General features: G+C 42.3%; 1 protein-coding gene across 1 annotated transcript in view; it reads left to right on the forward strand.

Annotated features, from left to right (window-relative positions):
• Positions 1-2,823: 2,823 nt before the first annotated feature.
• The window catches only part of LOC136877465 (tetraspanin-7), a 167,762-nt gene continuing 152,156 nt past the window's right edge, over positions 2,824-18,429 (forward strand). The window contains exon 1 of the mRNA XM_067151524.2: positions 2,824-2,968. Within this exon, the coding sequence (XP_067007625.1) occupies positions 2,891-2,968 (78 nt within the window). The 5' untranslated portion in view covers positions 2,824-2,890. The remainder of the gene's footprint in view (positions 2,969-18,429) is intronic.

Here is an 18,429-nt window from a genome sequence, read left to right on the forward strand (position 1 = left end):
GACAGTGGTATTCAAACCCACAATATCCCGAATGCAAGTTCACAGCTGCGCACCCCTAACCGCACGGCCAACTATCTCGGTTAGTCATTCATAATTAGCTCCTCAAGTGTCCGACTCGTTGGCTGAATGGTCAGCGTACTGGCCTTCGGTTCAGAGGGTCCCGAGTTCGATTCCCGGCCGGGTCGGGGATTTTAACCTTAATTGGTTAATTCCAATGGCCCGGAGGCTGGGTGTTTGTGCTGTCCCCAACATCCCTGCAACTCACACACCACACACAACACCATCCTCCACCACAATAACACGCAGTTACCTACACATGGCAGATGCCGCCCACCCTCATCGGAGGGTCTGCCTTACAAGGGCTGCACTCGGCTAGGAATAGCCACACGAAATTAATTAAGCTCCTCAAGTGAGGATGGCGTCAGGAAGGGCATCCTGTCGTAAAAGCATGTCATGCTATTTCATCTCACTTCATCCCCTACCGCGTACTGAGGGGTAGACATAAACACAAGAGTAATGTGAATCAACTTGACTAAATTCACACTTCATTACTTTTGATCACACTAATTGACGAAAACCGTGCAAAGATATTGAGCGATGTGGTTTCGAGTACGAAAGATGGACTTAACAGCTATCTTCCTCGATTGCATGAATGTCTGTGCATTTCCACGGCTCGGTAGTTAAGTGGTTAGTATGCTGGTTTCTGGTCCAAGAGGTCCTGTGTTCGATTCCTGGCCTGATCGGGTTGGTTAATTACTCTGGCTCGGAGCTTAATGTGTGTCTTCTTTCAACATTAGACAATTAATTCTAGGTAGAGCCGTACCCTCACAGATGCTTAGGACTAGGCCTTACACCATTATTATTATTATTATTATTATTATTATTATTATTATTATTATTATTATTATTATTATTATTATTATATTAGGAAATGAAGTCTTAAAGGAAGTAGATGAATATTGTTACTTGGATAGTAGAATAACAAATGATGGCAGAAGTAAGGAGGACATAAAATGCAGACTAGCAAAGCAAGGAAGTCCTTTCTTTCTTTCTTTCTTTCTTTCTTTCTTTCTTTCTTTCTTATTCGGTTTACACCCCAGGGTTGGTTTTTCACTCGGACTCAGCGACTCACCTTTAACGCCTCAAGGACAGTGTCTTGGAGCCTCAGACTTTGGATTGCGGGGATAAAACTGGGGAGGAGAACCAGTACCTCGCTCAGCAGGCCTCACATGCTATGCTCAACAAGAGCCTTGTGGGGGGGACGGGAAGATCGGAAAGGACAGACAAGGAAGAGGGAAGGAAGCGGCCGTGACCTTAAGTTAGGTACCATACCGGCACTTACCCAGAGGAGAAGTAGGAAACCACGGAAAACCACTTCAAGGAGGGCTGAGGGCTGCTCAGTTGACCATCCGAGGCTGAGTGGACCCTGTTCTAGCCATCGTACCACTTTTCAAATTTCGTGGCAGAGCTGGGAATCGAATTCGGTCCTCCAGGGGTGGAACCTAATCACACTAACCACTCCACCACAGAGATGGGATAGTCCTTTCTTAGGAAAAGAAATTTGCTCACTTCGAACATTGATGTAGGAATTAGAAAGACGTTTTTGAAGACTTTCATCTGAAGCGTGTCATTGTATGAAAGAGAAACATGGATGATAACGATCTCAGAAAGGTGAGAATAGAAGCTTTTGGAATGTGGTGTTACAGAAGAATGCTGAAGGTGAGATGGATAGATCGAATCATAAATGAAGAATTACTGAGTCGAACTGGTGATAGAAGAACGATTTGGCGAAATTTGACCGGAAGATAAGACAGAATGATAAGGAACATTGTAAGACACCCAGATCTTGTTCATTTAGTTTTTGAGTGAGGTGTAGGCAGTATAAACGGCAGGGGTAGATTAATGTATGAATATGGCAGACAGATTAGAGTAGATGTATGGGTTAGCACAGGATAGGGTGGCATGGAGAGCTGCATCAAACCAGTCTATGGACTGATGACGTAAACAAAAACAATTATTATTATTATTATTATTATTATTATTATTATTATTATTATTATTATTATTATTATTATTATTATTATTGTGCTCTTCCGAGTGCACATTCCCCTTCCTACAACAGCGCCGACGACTTGATTGCCTAGGAATAAGTGTCATATTTTAACAGAAAAAGATTTGGTTGCACTAAACCTGTGTTGAAGTTTCCTGCTTTGTTTCTTACAAGATATCCCTTCCTTGAAAATATTAAAAAAGCATAGAATACTTTACATAAAATAGAAAATGATTCAGTTGTCCGTTTCCTGAATAAATATATTTATCTGAATGAAGTATGGGCTATACCATTTGTAAGTCCTCTTTTGCTGAGTTCGCTCGAAATAAATAATTTCAAATGTTTTTCCGTCAAAATATTCATGTATTAAATTCGAGGTGCACGTTTTGAGTCAGAGGAATTAACCAGGTGAGGCTAAAATCTCCGGCCAGGCAGGGAATCGAACTCATGATCCTCTGAACTGAACTGAAAAGTTCCAAAGTAAACTATCACCCTCGTAACGAACCAATGGAATTCTGGAGAAGCCACGCACCCCTTCACGATAGCTCAACACGATGCAGTAATGAAAATTAATTTCGTAAACAGAATACAAATTAAATGAAGGTGACGGACAACATAAATGAAACTATTTTCTCATCATTTCCCAATTTTATTAGCGTGTAATAGTAACAGTGGCGTTTATTATAGCAAAGGTGTTCTGTCGAACCATCTGGTAGATGAGGTGGCTATTGCGCAGAATCACTGCTAAGAGCTGTGCAGGCGGCGGCTGGGGTTCCGCCAGGCTGGGCCAGTTTGTGAGCAGCGCTTGTCAGCGGCGTCCAACAGTTCACCACAACAATCATGGGGAAGCGATTGCAGACTGTGGCAGCCATGGCGTGCATGAAAACCCTCCTCATGCTCTTCAACTTCGTGTTCTGGGTGAGTCAAACCACCTGTTACTTTCTGATTACGCTTATTTGTATCGTCACTTTCTAATCATGTTTATTTGCCTCTGTTGCCATTGTAAAGGCGTCCATATGTGAGCGGGGTATGACACGCAAAATGTTCTGCGTTGTATGGTGTACTAGCTAATACGTTCTATGTAGCCTAAAACGAAGTGGCAATTCATTTTCCGATAATGTAACAGATTTATTTATTCACGAATGTAATAAGTAGTGCTCTGTGTCAGTCAAATTAAACCCAACCACCTTACGCATTTGACGGAACGAAACAAAATACTGTAAAGAGGGTTTCCCTCCTTCAATCCAGCTGGCGTCGTAAATGCAGGACATTTCCGAGATTGAAGTAAATTTAGCCCTCGACTGAAGAGTTATCCATTGATACAGATTAAAGTAATTTTCAAAATGTAGCGGAGTAATAGATTTTTCTTACTTTAAAAATTTCGCTTTGTGAGTTGCACTATTGTTGAACAACTACTTGAGAAAATTATACTTAATTATATACAAAATCGTGTGGGGGATTTGTTTAAAACCATGCATCTCAAAATGTCAAACTATACACAAGCATCTGCCGCATTTGACGGAACCAAACAAAATACTGTCATTGTCTTGCTTCTTGCAAGTTAGTCAAATACGTAGCGTATTTCCGGAGATTTGTCTAGTGAATCTATCCAATTTTTTTACCTTTTTAAAATAGTAATTTAGTGAATTAAATTGTTGTTGCGAAAATGAATTTTAAGAAATGCGAAGGTTTTTTTAAAAAAATCTGAATAAAAACACACTTCCTTACGTACACAATTATATGGGAATTTGTTGAAAAAGTGAATCTCGTAATAAGAACGTATTAAATACTTTCTACTTTAAAATTACGTTAACATTTATAATCTTCATAAGTTTAATTCTATTTTTTATATTTTCTATTTCAATCTTATATTTTAAATTTCTATTAATCCTCAATGTTTTAAATGTAAACATAATCCATTGTCGCTACTGTCAGTGATACAAAACGCACATGTAAATTGTAATGTACAGTTTAACAAATTCGATATATTAACGAATGAGAATTAAACACATTCCAGTATAATCGTTAACTGTTGCAGTGCATATAAAGAGGCTACAAATGTAGGTAATGAACTCGTATGTTCTTACTTTGTGTACTAGAACTGTCTGGAAACATCATTGTGTCGTTGTGTGCAACACTGTGAACACTGGGAATAACCACCACCCGTGTCTAGTTAGTACCTGGGTGGCTCAGATTTCGATATTTCTGTCGAAGTATTTCTTGCTACAAATATGCGGAACAGATTTCACTAGACATGGTGACGACAAAGGAAGACTTATGTTATGCTTGATAGTTGACACTGTCGGGGAGATTTTTTACGTTGGGGCCGTAACGCCCAATGTAAGGCGCTTGCTCAACATATACCTGGAGGAATGTCCAGAAATTCGGTGAAAATAAAATAGAACTGCAGTGGAACATTCCCTGTATAGAGTTTGATTCTGGCTGAAGGCTGTGGCATTTCAGAGTGTTCCAATAAAACTGTCATTAGCTTTCGGCACATTAAAGAACTTCCAGGGGCAAAATTTCGACAACCCGACATCTGTTAAAAATTTAAGTTGAAGGGAGGTTGAACAAGTAACAAGTAGCAGAGATAGGGAATTGAATCCCGTAATTTTGGTTTCACTGCCCTGTCAATAACCTGGAGCACAAGTCGGCAAATCTCCCACCGAATCCTAAGAACCTGTTGTAGATATCAGCAGGGTTTATGTCTGCTTCGAAGGTGAATTATTGTACATTTTGATAATTATTCAAATGTGATAAAATATTAAATACGAGGAACGTAATACCATGCGCTCATTTTTGAGCTGCTACACATTTAACCAAGGAACAAGCCTGACGAACAAAATGGCATCAGTAGTGTAACATAATTAAAAGCAATCGTGTGGAAATGAATACAAAATTCGCCGAAAATATTCCCTTCCATGTAGGGTAACTTAATTACAGTAGCGTCTCTAAGAAATTCATCCAGAATTTCCGTTAATAGGACAAAACTAAAACTGCCCCGTTATCGAAACAGTCCATGAATGGTTAAGGGCCTGTCGAGATGGCAAACAGTTATTAAAATGTCGCATGGTCAACGTAACAACTGCTGCTTCGTATTATTTATTCTCAAGACCCAGTAATCAAATGCATTTCCTTACGACGTTCTTTGGGGAAGTAGATACCGAACGAGTTGGCCGTGCAGTTGGATGCACGCAGCTGTGAGCTTGCATTCGGGAGATAATGGGTTCGAACCCCACTGTCGGCAGTCCTAAAGAGGGTTTTCCGTGGTTTCCCATTTTCACACCAGGCACATGCTGGGGCTGTATCTTAAGGCCACGGACGCTTCCTTCCCACTCTTATCCCTTTCCTATCCCATCGTCGCCAAAAGACTTACCTGTGTCGGTGCGACGTAAAGCCAATTGTAAAAAAAGTTTACACTATGCATTCTTACCACTGAGTGGTTACCTCTAAACCTAGGCATCTTTGCTCCCAGGAATCAATTTGGTACTCATCGGTTGTAGGCTACCGCACAGAACTGAATCGAGCCAGGTTATTGGAAGCCTGGACATGGTCCCTTACTTCTCCAACTTTCGGAGACTCCAAGGAGCCAGAATTTTGTCCCACAGAAGTTTCTTTACGTGCTGGTACATCTACCTACACTACTGTGGTGTATTTGAGTTTATTAAGTACCGCCGTTCTGAGGCGGGATCGAACCCGCCAACTTCGTCTCAGAAAGAATATTATTTCTTTTGAGCTATCAGCCTGGCTGAAAATCATGAAAGTTAGCTAAGTGAAGGGTTAGACTCTTCGCTCATAAAGTTGAGCAGGGCATGCTGAGAGTGTACTTTCTTCCCCACACCCATCAAAATCCTTACAGGAGGTTATCGGCAAATCGTCTGTCTTGTCTGTCTAATCTACATCCCTAAGTACTACCGATGGTTATGCGGTTAAGAAACCTATAATGGAGAGTGGCTGCGAGGTTTGGTAGAGTAGTTGTCTGCTTGCATTCGGGAGATGGTGGGTTCGAACCCCACTGGCGGCAGACCTGAAGTTTTTTCGATCTTCAGGGCTGCCAACGGTGGGGATCGAGTGCAGTAGCTCCCGAACATAAGCTCACAGTTACGTGAATAACCGCGTAGTCATTTCGCTCGGTACGAGATGTTACATCCATATACATAAAATGTTTTGCCTGTACAATTATATTGGTATTATAGAAATATTATTCAGTCCTCAAGGTAGGGATCTACCTGATGGTGGTGGTCCTGATTATTTTTATAAGGTGCAAAACCATGTGGTCATTAGTCCCTCTCGGTAGGGAAGATAGACTGAGAAGACGTTAATGAACGATTGATTGGAGGAGGGGAAAGGAGAGGATTCGTAAAAGGTGGGGGTTATGGAATCTTAGGCATAAAATGTCCTAATATTGCTATGCCGGAAGGAAATAGTGATGGCCTATCATGTCCTAAGCACCTAAAAGTAATTTGTAGTTATATATTCCATATACTGTATATGGAAGATGACGTTCAGGGCTCGAACATGTGACCCACATCTTTCCAGCCACCGCCCTCGTCCACCGTACAACGCCAATGGCTCTGCGACGTGTACAGTACTTAAGTCTAAAGTCAAACATCAACCTCCATTCTCGCGAGAACTCATTCAACTCTTGTTGGAGTGTGGGTGTACCCATCAATTAAATTACCAACCATCATATACGCACGCATTGGTGGCTTCATCCCTCACCGAACAAGTGGCTGCGCTGTTTGGGCCACGTTGCTATTAGCTTCCATTCGGGAGATAGTCGGTTTGAACCCCACTGTTGGTAGCCCTTAATGTTCTTCCGTGGTTTCCCATTTTCACTCCAGAAAAATGTTGGGGCTGGACCTTAAGGCCACAGTCGCTTCCTTCCCACTCCTAGATCTTTCAAAACACTGCACTGGCCAGACTTACTGGCCGTGAAAGCAAATACCTATGCTTTCTTAAATGAACAACAATGTTGGCCACTTTATTTACTCAGTCATGTTTATTTTGGCCCCTAATATTTTTCAAATGTTTTTGTGTCCTGTAAACTACTCTTACGGTTTTAGGAGACTCTGAGGTACCGGAACTTCGTTCCACAGAAGTTCTTATACATGCCGGTAAATCTACCTACATGAGACTGTCGTGTCTGACCACCTTCAAAATGCCACCTGTGTGAGCAGAGATAGAATCCATCAACTTGGGCTCAGAAAGCTTGCGGTCTGTCTGAGGCATTCCGATCACATGTAACTGATGTGAATGACTTAGATTTGTTACGGAAAAACACACCGGGTAGACGGAATAAGACGACTGAGGTAGACGAGCTGAGTGGTTCAGATTGCGACAGCAGAGCGCAGGGTTTCTCAACCCAAGTCGGCGGGTTCAATCCCGGTTCAGTCCGGTGTTATTTGATGGTGCTCAAAACGTCAGCCTAGTATCGGTGGATTTACCGGCGCGAAAAAAGAACTTGTGTGGGACAAAATTAAAATACCTCGGCATCTCTGAAAACTCGGGAGCATAAACGAATGGCCTTGCTTATATTGAGGTATTAAAACATTCAAATACTGCAGGGAATCTGTTGAAAGCCGGTTTAAATAATAATAATAATAATAATAATAATAATAATAATAATAGTGTAACTTCCGGAGAGGCCTGATGCTGGTCTTTCTCTAGTAGACGGCCTATAGGTGACCTGCATATCTGGGAGGATGGGGCCCTACTTAAGACAATTTTTAATGAAGACGACACACACCCAGCCCCCGAGCCATCGAAATCAATGAAGGTTAAAATCCCCCACCCGTTCGGGAATCGAAATCGGGGCCTCTTGGGCCAGACCATTTCGCCATGAAGCCGGACTGTGTTTATAGGAACAGTTGAGATAGCGTTGAGGAAAATATGACAAGTGTCCCTTTCGGGAAATGTTCCATACTGAACTTCCGAAAATCTGAAGTCTTGTTACATTTGACGTTAATACGAACTGAAAAAGTGGAATGCCATCGCCTTAGCAACGGATTCGGCTGTGTGTCGGGACGATGTTTTCCGTAGTCCTACGCCGCACATATGAACGACTGGCCTCATGATCGCATAGATTGCTCTCGCCTCTGACAGTGGGTTACCCCATCCTCATGAAAACACTGTCAACATAAGAGAGAGAGTAACATTTCTGGAAGTGTGGCATTAGGCATGCATGTTCCTGCTGCTACAAATAGTAAAGATTTTTCCTAATGATCAACGTTAACACTTTTAGGAACTTTCTTGCTGATTCAATTTACTCGTGCTAGATTTCTGTACGATGTCCCTCGATAAATTCTTGCTATTTCCAGTATTAGGTTTACGAAGCTTTGGAGATAAGTTTCTGGCCTTTTATAGCAGTTGCTTTTCTTAGCTGATACTCTTGTTCTGTGAGAAATCGGAAATACTCAAGTTTTTGGTACGACTGCACTTAAGAGCGACTGGGAATCTCGCTTGTTTATACTCCCAGTATATGGGTCAACACTGTGCTATGAAGAGTAAGATTAATGAAGATCTTGCAATCCATTTTCTTCTAACAAAAATGTCTAAAGCGAAGGCATTATAACGGCGTGGGTGTATATTGTTTTTGGAAGGGGATTCAGCTGCGATATTAGCGAATTTATAAGTTTTTTTGGCAAAATGATTAATAGCCTGGACGTTGGAAACTTTAACCCCCGGCTCACTTTGTATTATAAGTGAAACGTTGACAGCCTGTTCGCACCAAGCCTCTGCTCTACACCAGCAGCGACATTGTCACGTTTATTCTCCAAGCGTAGGCATCGTCACTAACAATCTAGAAATCAGGATGAGTTTCGAATTTTTCCACTGATGCCTAGTACAGCTACTATGTTGACGTCGTTCTGCACTTCACTATCATTTTGAGTCAAATGAGCAGCTGTTAACACTGAAGCCATTTTTAAGAAGTAAAAATATTGACCTGGCACAAGTGATCTGTAACGCAGTACACTTTAGCACGGAGCGCAACGCATCGAGCGGATGGATTTCGCTACAACATAGCAGCCGTTTGATCACCAAACTGTATAGCTTCTCCTGGACTAAACGCTGCCCATTTGACAGACTGTAGTAGCATACGCCCAAAGCCTTCACATTTTGGTTCACAAATACACACAAAGCTCTCACAATTGAAAGTTACAACAGCGCCTTTGACTGTCGGCACGTGAAGACATGCATACACATTGCTTTCACTCTGCTTACAAAAGACACAGAATTGGTCGAATGCTGGTTAACGGACACCCAAGGTCGTTCTTGTCACTAGAGTGGTGCTTATGCCGGGCAGCCTGTCATCTTGTTAACGCTATATATAACGCGACTATACTAGCTGATTACGTGTCATTATTATACTGTACTCACAGCAACTGTAGGGCTGCGGGAGTAGTTGTTTCAAGGGGGTAAAAGCATCCAGATTATCAGCTCCTCTTAACTGCTACTTTGCTAGGAGGCAGAGGAAGTCCATTCTATTGAAGGGTATCTGCACTAGAAGGCAGAAACATGAGTTGCTAGTTCTCGGAAACCCATTGCCGTTCGTAGGAGTTCGAGCCTCGCTGTCGGCGGCCCTGAAGATGGTTTTTCATATTCACACCTAGCAGATGTAGGGGATGTACATTAATCAAGGTCAAGGTAGTTTCCTTCCCAGTCTTAGCCCTATACTATCCCTTCGTCGCCTTAAAGGCTTTCTGAGTCGGTCGACGTTTCCTTTGATTTCTGGAGACGTGACCAAAGTAGGCTTCTTTTGAGTTCTGTAAGTTTTGTCCATTCTGAGATAACGTCTACATTTCAAAGGTCTGCACTCAGTTCATAGACAGTCTTCAGGGTCTACCTTCCGCAATAGTAAGGCCTCTATTGTACTAGGGTACTGGTGTCGCCAACGCAGATGCTGACTGTACACCGGTATCGCTACCAGAAATCATGTATAGATCCATTTTAAAAGATGCCAACAAGCGAGGACTTACATTTGCTAATTCAGCGTATAACGTGATTTCGTTGATTTCTAAATGAAACACCATTCATAAAAATGTACAGAAATTCAAAGAGAATTGAAATTCGCTGCCTTAAAGTCAAAATGATGTTTGCGAAGTTTAGTTATTATGAAATTACATACCAAAAATATTCTTGTCATAAACACCTGTCCTCAAAATCCGGTAAGAAATACAATAATTTCGTTCAACGCATTTATTTAGGTATTTCTCTTAATGTACTCGTCGCTTGGACTGTTCCAGATTACTGGGAATTTTTCAACTCGCGATATCTTAAGTCCTCCGCATTCAGGTGCTTATAAATTAAATCCGCGAACTTTAATTTTATCCCCAGCATTACTCTTCATAAAGTTTCCCTTGGCCATCATGAACACTATTGAAAACAATCACCTATTTTGAGAACAGCACGAGTGGAACTGTTTGAGGAATAAGGGGGTCACAACCAGGTGACACCACCAGTGTCCTGGTATAATAGGCTACATTTGAAGCAGTGTCCAGCGTGTCCCGATGATGTCTCGAGCTGTTGCCCGATCCGTCCACCAGCCGAACACCAGTCTCTGGTGGCGTCACCAGTGTATCTAATAAGCTCCATGTAACCCAAGGCCCAGGTCAACTAGCGTAGTTATAGTATAATAAGGGCCTAAGGCAGCACTGAGAACACACACCACCTCAACGAGACTCGAGTTTTGAATCCGAGCGTCATGATTGAAAAAAATCCAGAAACGAACATCTTGCAATGCCAATTCTAGTTTAGATTTCTGCATCTATATCCCATTGTTTCCCAGCATCCTAGGTAATAGAAATGTGACACCCTTTCATTACTAATGAATTGAAGCACTCCAGGACACCCTAGAAACTTACTGGTATCGAATCTGCTACCCTGAAGATCCCTGGAACAATCTCGAAAGTTCCCGGTGGGGCGGTAGAGTTATGGGAATGGGGAGAAGAGATTTTTGGCATGTGGGAGTCTCTGAAAACCATAAAAGTAGTTCCCCATTGCGCTACTGCCCTGACGGACCTCGACCTACCAAGCGAACACTACGTACTCAGCCCGGAAGGTCTGCAGATTAAGAGTTGATTTGAATCTTCTCGGCCGTTATTTTGGCTTTTTTCACCTAAGCAGCGTAACTGCTCAATTATCCTCACGTAGACGGAGTGAACCTCGAATCAGGTCCAGGTAAAAATCCCTGGCCTGGCTGGGAATGAAACCCGCAGCCTCAGAGTAAGAGGCCGACTCACTACCACAAGCCCACGCGGCCGAAATGTTAGTGGAACGTAAACCCAGTAACATTACCGAGCAAGTAGCTGCGGTTTGCTTCAAGTAGCTATCTGGTTGCATTCGGGAGGTAGTGGATTCGAACCCCACTGTCGGCAGCGCTGAGGGAGGTTTCCGTGGTTTCCCGTTTTCACACCAGGCAAATGGTGGGGCTGTACCTTAAGGCCACGGCTGCTTCCTTCCCACTACTAACACTTTCCTATGCCATCGTCGTCATAAGACATCTGTCTCGGTGCGACGTAAAGAGTTGTACTGGCAGGTCCGTAATTTCATGTTTTGAACTTCTTACTGCAAGTAAGAATACAGTATATTGTCGAACACGAGTAGGCGGTCACCACCTACATAAAGGGTAAGTAGAGTGTGCCACCTACGCCTGTCTACCCACAGCTACGTCATAGTGCACATTTTCAGCTTGCGCGAAGATCTTCTGTAAAATAAATTTTAAAGAAAATTGTGTTCACTCAAGCATTCAGCCATAAAATTAACTAAGTATTAAAATTGCTTTAGCATTACGAAAGGGTTAAATAAATGCGCATCTCGTAGCTCGTTAGATGCAGGATTTTGTGCTACATTCTTCATTTTAACGCAACTACGGCATCCCGCATCTGTCATGTTCATGCATTGGCCTATCCCTACAGTTTTTAGCCTGTACACTTCCCTCAAAAACTGGACAAGTCTTGGTTGTCTCAACTTATGGTCAGTCTATCCGATTTGGTCAAATTTTGACTCTCTCAAACTCTATTTTATCACTGATCCTATCTACTCATCCCTAAATCTTTCTTCCGTCACCACCCCCTGTGGGTGGGGGACGCAGACGAAGAATACACCCACGGTATCCCCTGCCTGTCGTAAGAGGAGACTAAGAGAGGTGACCAAGGGATGATCAAAATAGAACCATGAAACTACTCGTGATTAGTACCACCACACGGGGAACACCATGGGTCGCTTTTCCTTGCGCGTAGTACCACTGTTAGGTACGAAATAGGTTTGTGATTAGTAGCAAACGAGAGCGCGACGGCTTTTACAGTACATGTGATGAATAGCTCTATATAAGCGACACCCTGGGATGACGGAACCCATGGTTCTGGCTTGTCTATGATTAGTACCCACTATGAGGAACACCACGGGATAGTACGAGTCCCTGTGGTTAGTACACTTAGGTGATGAGCACCATAGATTTGCGTTGCCTGTCAATGGCGCCGCAATGTGCGAAACACAGCAGGTCTGTAATACATGTGCGAATTTCATTACCATAATGTGTGGAATACCGCGAGTCTACGCTACTTTTGATTAGTACCGCAACATGGTTCTACTTTTCTAGCGATAAATACCATGAGGGGCCGATGACCTGGATTATGGACCCCTTTCGACAACAAGCATAATAGATTCAGCATCGTGCTTTAGCAGCATTCCCTTGGTCAGTAATAGGGCCTACTATTGTTTTGTGCGAGCTTCGGTGCATGTGAGACACTGTGGGTCGGATCCACTGTTCGTTTTAAATTCATATCCGTCCATTCATTCTTCGTCCTCACGCTTTGAATTCTGGTCAGTGGAGGTTTTTGGACTTTTACTTTGTCATCTCATTTCGTACCATCAGGTGCCGATGACCTCGATGTTTTCCCCTTTAAACAACAAACATCAATCTGTTGCCACATTTCAAAAACTTATTTTCCTTTCTGTGCTAATTATCCCCGATGTTTCACTTCTATAAAATGTCACGTTCCACACCAATTGAAGAATGAGGGGCTAGAGCGAGAAAAATACGTTACAGAATTTTCAGGAATGCTGCACAGCATAAGCGTTAGTAAGCATTCAATCATTTTCTCGTACTTAAATCATTTGTTTTATTATATAACCATAATTTTATATATTCAGTTATAAAAAGCTAAGAACGATTGTCTCGAGTCCAGCAAAACATAGAATACGGAAAGACCTGACTTAGTAAGTTAATGCCATTAAAGCCTCTTTGATCAACTCTTAAAGTTCGTTACAAATAACTTTCTACTTGTTACTTAGACATGGTTTCGATTGCAAGTATGTTTAATTTTGTGCCTCCTAATTTCGCTTCTTTGTCACCATTATTTTCCTTTAGAACTACAAGATTTGTTGATTGCAATTTTGAACGATTCCCTCCAAACTGTAGAAAACTTAGTGTGACTTAAATTGCCATTGAAATAAATAAAATTCGTGTAGGGGTAACTGTCAAAAAATGTTGGATATTGCGATTAACATTCTTTAAATTACAGAGAAAATTAAATGTTTTAATTTATATCCTTTAGATTCATTCGTAGGCTGAATATTAGTGGTTTTCCTCGTATAAGGGCAGTTATCTATTGTGGATTTTCTTTCTAATCACTTCATACATCAATTTTCACAAGATTATAGCATTGATGAAGCATTAATTTGTATTTTAAAGTACGTAGCGCCAACCAGACCGCTATGCAATGACGCATACACTGGTTCCTTGGCAAATCACATCTGGCGGGTTAATTTCCTTACATAGATTGAACGAAAGGCAAAAACGTACTATGACCGAAACCATCAAATACCTATTGAAGAAATACGCACGGATATAAGAAGTTATAAACTAAAAACATTTGCGGGGCAATTTAAGAAGTCTCAAGATACGCGATTGTTCCTTAAAATTCGTGAGCAATTTTCACCTCACGCACGAAGGTCTTTAAAAACGTTTGAATGCATATCTATACTTGAAGTGAGCAAATTTCTTTTCTTGAAAGTCTTTCCTTGCTTTCGTTAGATGTTCGACGCAATGAAAATATAGTAGCCGACCAAACATATGGGTACTTCTAAATAGAAGTAGCTGTAATCATACATTAAGGTAAGTTGATAATGGGATCTGGGGTCTTAAATTATCATTAGTGTATAATCTTCACGCGCTATGCGTCTAACCTCGCGATTCCGCTTTGTAGCGTACGGTCGTTACTCCAGTTAGCGTGGACACCGGTAGCGTGGCAGACGTCATGCGAAGGCCGGAGCGAACCATGTTGCAACTTGTGGCGTCGATCAATAGCGGAATTCATGCAACACAACATATGGTACACGCACTTGGGGAGTAACAACAGGTCTCAGTGACCGTGTAGGAATGGAACTGTATTATGCTGACAGAGAAAACAAAGTATTTGTTCTACGACCGATCGATATTTTAACGCCACCTGTGGCTTTCTTGATACAGTAATTTTGCAATTCTCTTGGCTAGGGTATCTATATTTCTCGAATGAAAATACAGGGCACGCGTAGACTAACGTGGAATACTATTTTAGAAGCCAAACGTATAAAGTGAGAAATCAAGAATTTACTTCATCAGATGATATCTAATGTAATTTTTTTCAATATAGCATGTTTAATTTTTGGACAATTTTGATTAATATTTATTGTGTACTCGCTTTATCTGCCTTTGGTTGCGAGACGGTGTTTACAGTGCTGTCTTTTGGTGTGGGCTAGGTCAAATTACTTTAATTGACTTGTTTCAGTCTCTCTTGACCTTGACAATACAAAACTGGTAGAGGTATGAGCGATGCTAGTAATTTCACTCCTTATGAAACCAGTTCACGTTAGGAATAGTGTGAAAATATCACTTGTAGGGTCGCTTGGTCCGTGCATTTTAGCGAGCTTGATAGTGATATGTAATCAGTAGCGGCGATTCGGACTTGGAAATGGGGCGGGGGCAAAAAGTTACAGATAACTAAAAGTACCAGGGTTTGTGCGCTACTGTGTGTGTGTGTGTGTGTGTGTGTGTGTGTGTGTGTGTTGGGGGGGGGGGAGCGAGATATATACATCAAAACTGAAAAGAAATAAGACAAAATGCTAAGTTTTCCATGCTTTCTGAGTGAATTTAGACACAAAAGTAAAGGTTGACAGTTTACCTACATAAGTGTTAATATTAATTTGTCTAGATGTTGATTCAATACTGTACAATAAAACTTTCACCAAAGGAACAATATTACACATGTATTACAATTAATTAGTAGTATGGCGTGATTATACAGTTAAAATATTTTAGTATTTAAGTACACACTAAGAAACTATCATAACAGGCACTGAAGAGACTGCCAAACTGACGAATTCGCTTGGCGTGCGGGTGAATCATACCTGTGTCCATGACCTTAGAAGAATAATATACCTCTGCTACCCTTCGTCTCAGCACATGCAAAGTCTCCACTACTTGATGTCGTAATCGGTTAGCCGCGGCAAACTACATTTTGAGCCTGTTTCCGGGAATCATTTTGTTAATAATGAAAGAAAATAAAGGAAAGAATTTGCTGACAAGACAGCAGGGTTTGTACAAATTCCTAGTTTTAGGAGGCTAACATGGAAAAATATTTTCTCCGCAAAGCCGGAGGTGGGGGGAGCGACTGCCTCACTACGCCTCCCTAATCGCCGCTACTGTATGTAATAGAAAATTCCGGCGTGTTCAGAAAAGGGGAAACCCCCTAGTACGCCTCTTCCATGACTCCTAAGCCATGGTGAAGCTGTTGAGGATCCAACCGGGCTTCGGGATGAGCACTCAATATACATGAACTAAGTGGTTCAGATGATCTAGATATTATATTTATTCAGTGTTTGTGCATTTCTTAGAATTTGCTTTCCTTTCAAAACGTATACAACTGATTTAGTCTTGTCCAGATTCACCAAACACTACAAAGTGAATTCTATTGGTGTTACATCAAGCCTCTCTCCTTACTCCACCGCACTCGTACTTACAGCTGACGACACACTTCATTTTCAGCTTGATACACGTGTTCTGTTTTAACTATAAACAGACAAGTACACCGATGATACAAAAACAAATATAAAAAACTAATTTACTTTTACTTCCGTAACACATTATGTGCACGAAATACAGGTACACTGGAATAGTTATACGTAGTCTATAAAATGAACAATACACTTTTAAAACCCATGGAAATTTCACTCTAAATAGTTTTTTCCAGTTCTTATATTCTGGCAAGGTGTCTACCGCAGAACTACTTACTCTCAAGTTCTTGTAGAGTCTGATCTGTTTGCGGGGAGGAGACTTATACTTGGAAGTACCCCTCATTGTGAGGACGTGGGTGGCCCCGCTGCCATGCCAGCTTCTTCCTGGTTAGCGGCGGCGTCTGTATATGCTGGCATCTGTGCTTTCCCTGTACTGTAGGGCCCAGTCCTATGTCTGCATCGTGAAGGAGGCGTTAGTACGCCGGAAGGCCTGGGACAGCAGCCTCGGAACGCCACGGGCGTCCTTCTCCACCGCTGCGCTGCGCTGTGCTTGCTGTCCGCTGTCCTGGACGCAGTCCTGGTTTGTACCCGGGTAATAGGCCCTTCCTCGATGGCCGGCACAGGAGGCTGACGATCCTTGTAGGTGAACTTGTCTGCGTCTTTCAAAAGCAGGGCAGGACGACCTGCGTCGTGCCGTCGCTCGGGGCCGTCGCCGTCCACGCCAGTCTTCGCAGTCTTCGGCTCCATTGCAGCCAAGGGGCACGAGTCCGTGCCTACCTGCTTATGCCTCTGCCTCCTGGCTGTCTTGGATGGTGGTCGCCGTCATCTCCTGCTGCGTCTGGGTGGCCGCTTCCTGTGTACCGCTGTCGTCTGGACTCTGTCAAAATCTTGGTAGCCGGACGACGTGAACAAATTTACACGCGTCTCGTAGAAGGCGAAGCTGCCCGCGTCCTTCGGGCGAATGATGATTGCAAGACCTGCATAAAAGAATACTAAGAAGTGCTCCTTAGACAATTAAGTGATCAGGTCTTTTCGGCGGATGTTTAGAGCTGAGTAGATTTGCTACATACTGCGTTGAAGTGGCTCAGCATCTAATAAAAGGACGAGCAAGCCCGGATTACAGTATTGCAGCAGTGATATCCATGACGTACGATGATCCCGTTTTCTTAAATATATACGAGGGCCAGTCAATAAGTATCTGCAATAAATTTTTATAATTTATTACAAAAAGTGTACACATTTTTGAGTCATTTTAAGTCACCCTGCTTTTCAATGCACATGGTCCAGCGTTTCACAAGCTTTTTGAAACCCTCTGAAAAGAAAGCAGTGTGTGCACCGCTTCCTTCACCTGTTGATCGGAGCTGAATCGATGGCCTCTTAGAGCATTTGTAAGTGGACCAAACAGATGGTAATCCGACGGACGAGATCGGGATTGTTCGCAGGATTCCATGCTCTGACGTTTACTCTCTGGTTCGAAGTGGTGAACCCATGTTTCATCTCCAGTGATGATCCGTTTCAGAAACGTTTCATCTTCGTTAGCATGATGGTGCAGTAGGTGTTGACAGATTCCCACACGATTGCGCTTCTGCTCTTCATTGAGCTGTTTTGGAATCCATCTCGAACAGACTTTGTGACTGGGTGATTTCCGACAAAAGAGTAGCGTTACAAAAATGTTGCAATGTTTGGGTTGGGAAGAATTGAGAGAAAGAAGAGCTGCTCGACTCAGTGGTATGTTCCGAGCTGTCAGAGGAGAGATGGCGTGGAATCACATTAGTAGACGAATAAGTTTGAATGGCGTTTATAAAAGTAGGAAAGATCACAATATGAAGATAAAGTTTGAATTCAAGAGGACAAACTGGGGCAAATATTCATTTATAGGAAGGGGAGTTAGGGACTGGAATAACTTAACAAGGGAGATGATCAATAAATTTCCAATTTCTTTGAAATCATTTAGGAAAAGGCTAGGAAAGCAACAGATGGGGAATCTGCCACCTGGGCGACTGCCCTAAATGCAGATCAGTATTGATTGTATAAAGTTAAGCCTGTTATGTATGATTTCATATGCAGAACCATGTCTTAATGGGCATGTGGTTTGCCACGTCATCAAGTCACTTTTATTCAGGATCATATTACACACTTGTTCAATATTGGCATCAGTTACGGCTGCAGATGGACCAACCCATTGGTAAACACTTCGCTGTGGCGAAATATTGTCCTCGTATTGTGCTGCAAGTCTTCCACGAATTTTAGCTCCTGGTGCACCCTCAGACCACAAACTGATTACGGAACGTTGTTCTTCCTTTGTGCAAACAGTGGTGCGGCCATTTTCACGTTGGAACAGCGCTGAGACCTACCACAGACATAGACAACGGTGGTATCCAGCA

Source organism: Anabrus simplex, chromosome 7 (genome assembly GCF_040414725.1).
Source record: "Anabrus simplex isolate iqAnaSimp1 chromosome 7, ASM4041472v1, whole genome shotgun sequence".
In the NCBI taxonomy this organism is placed as follows: Eukaryota; Metazoa; Arthropoda; class Insecta; order Orthoptera; family Tettigoniidae; genus Anabrus; species Anabrus simplex.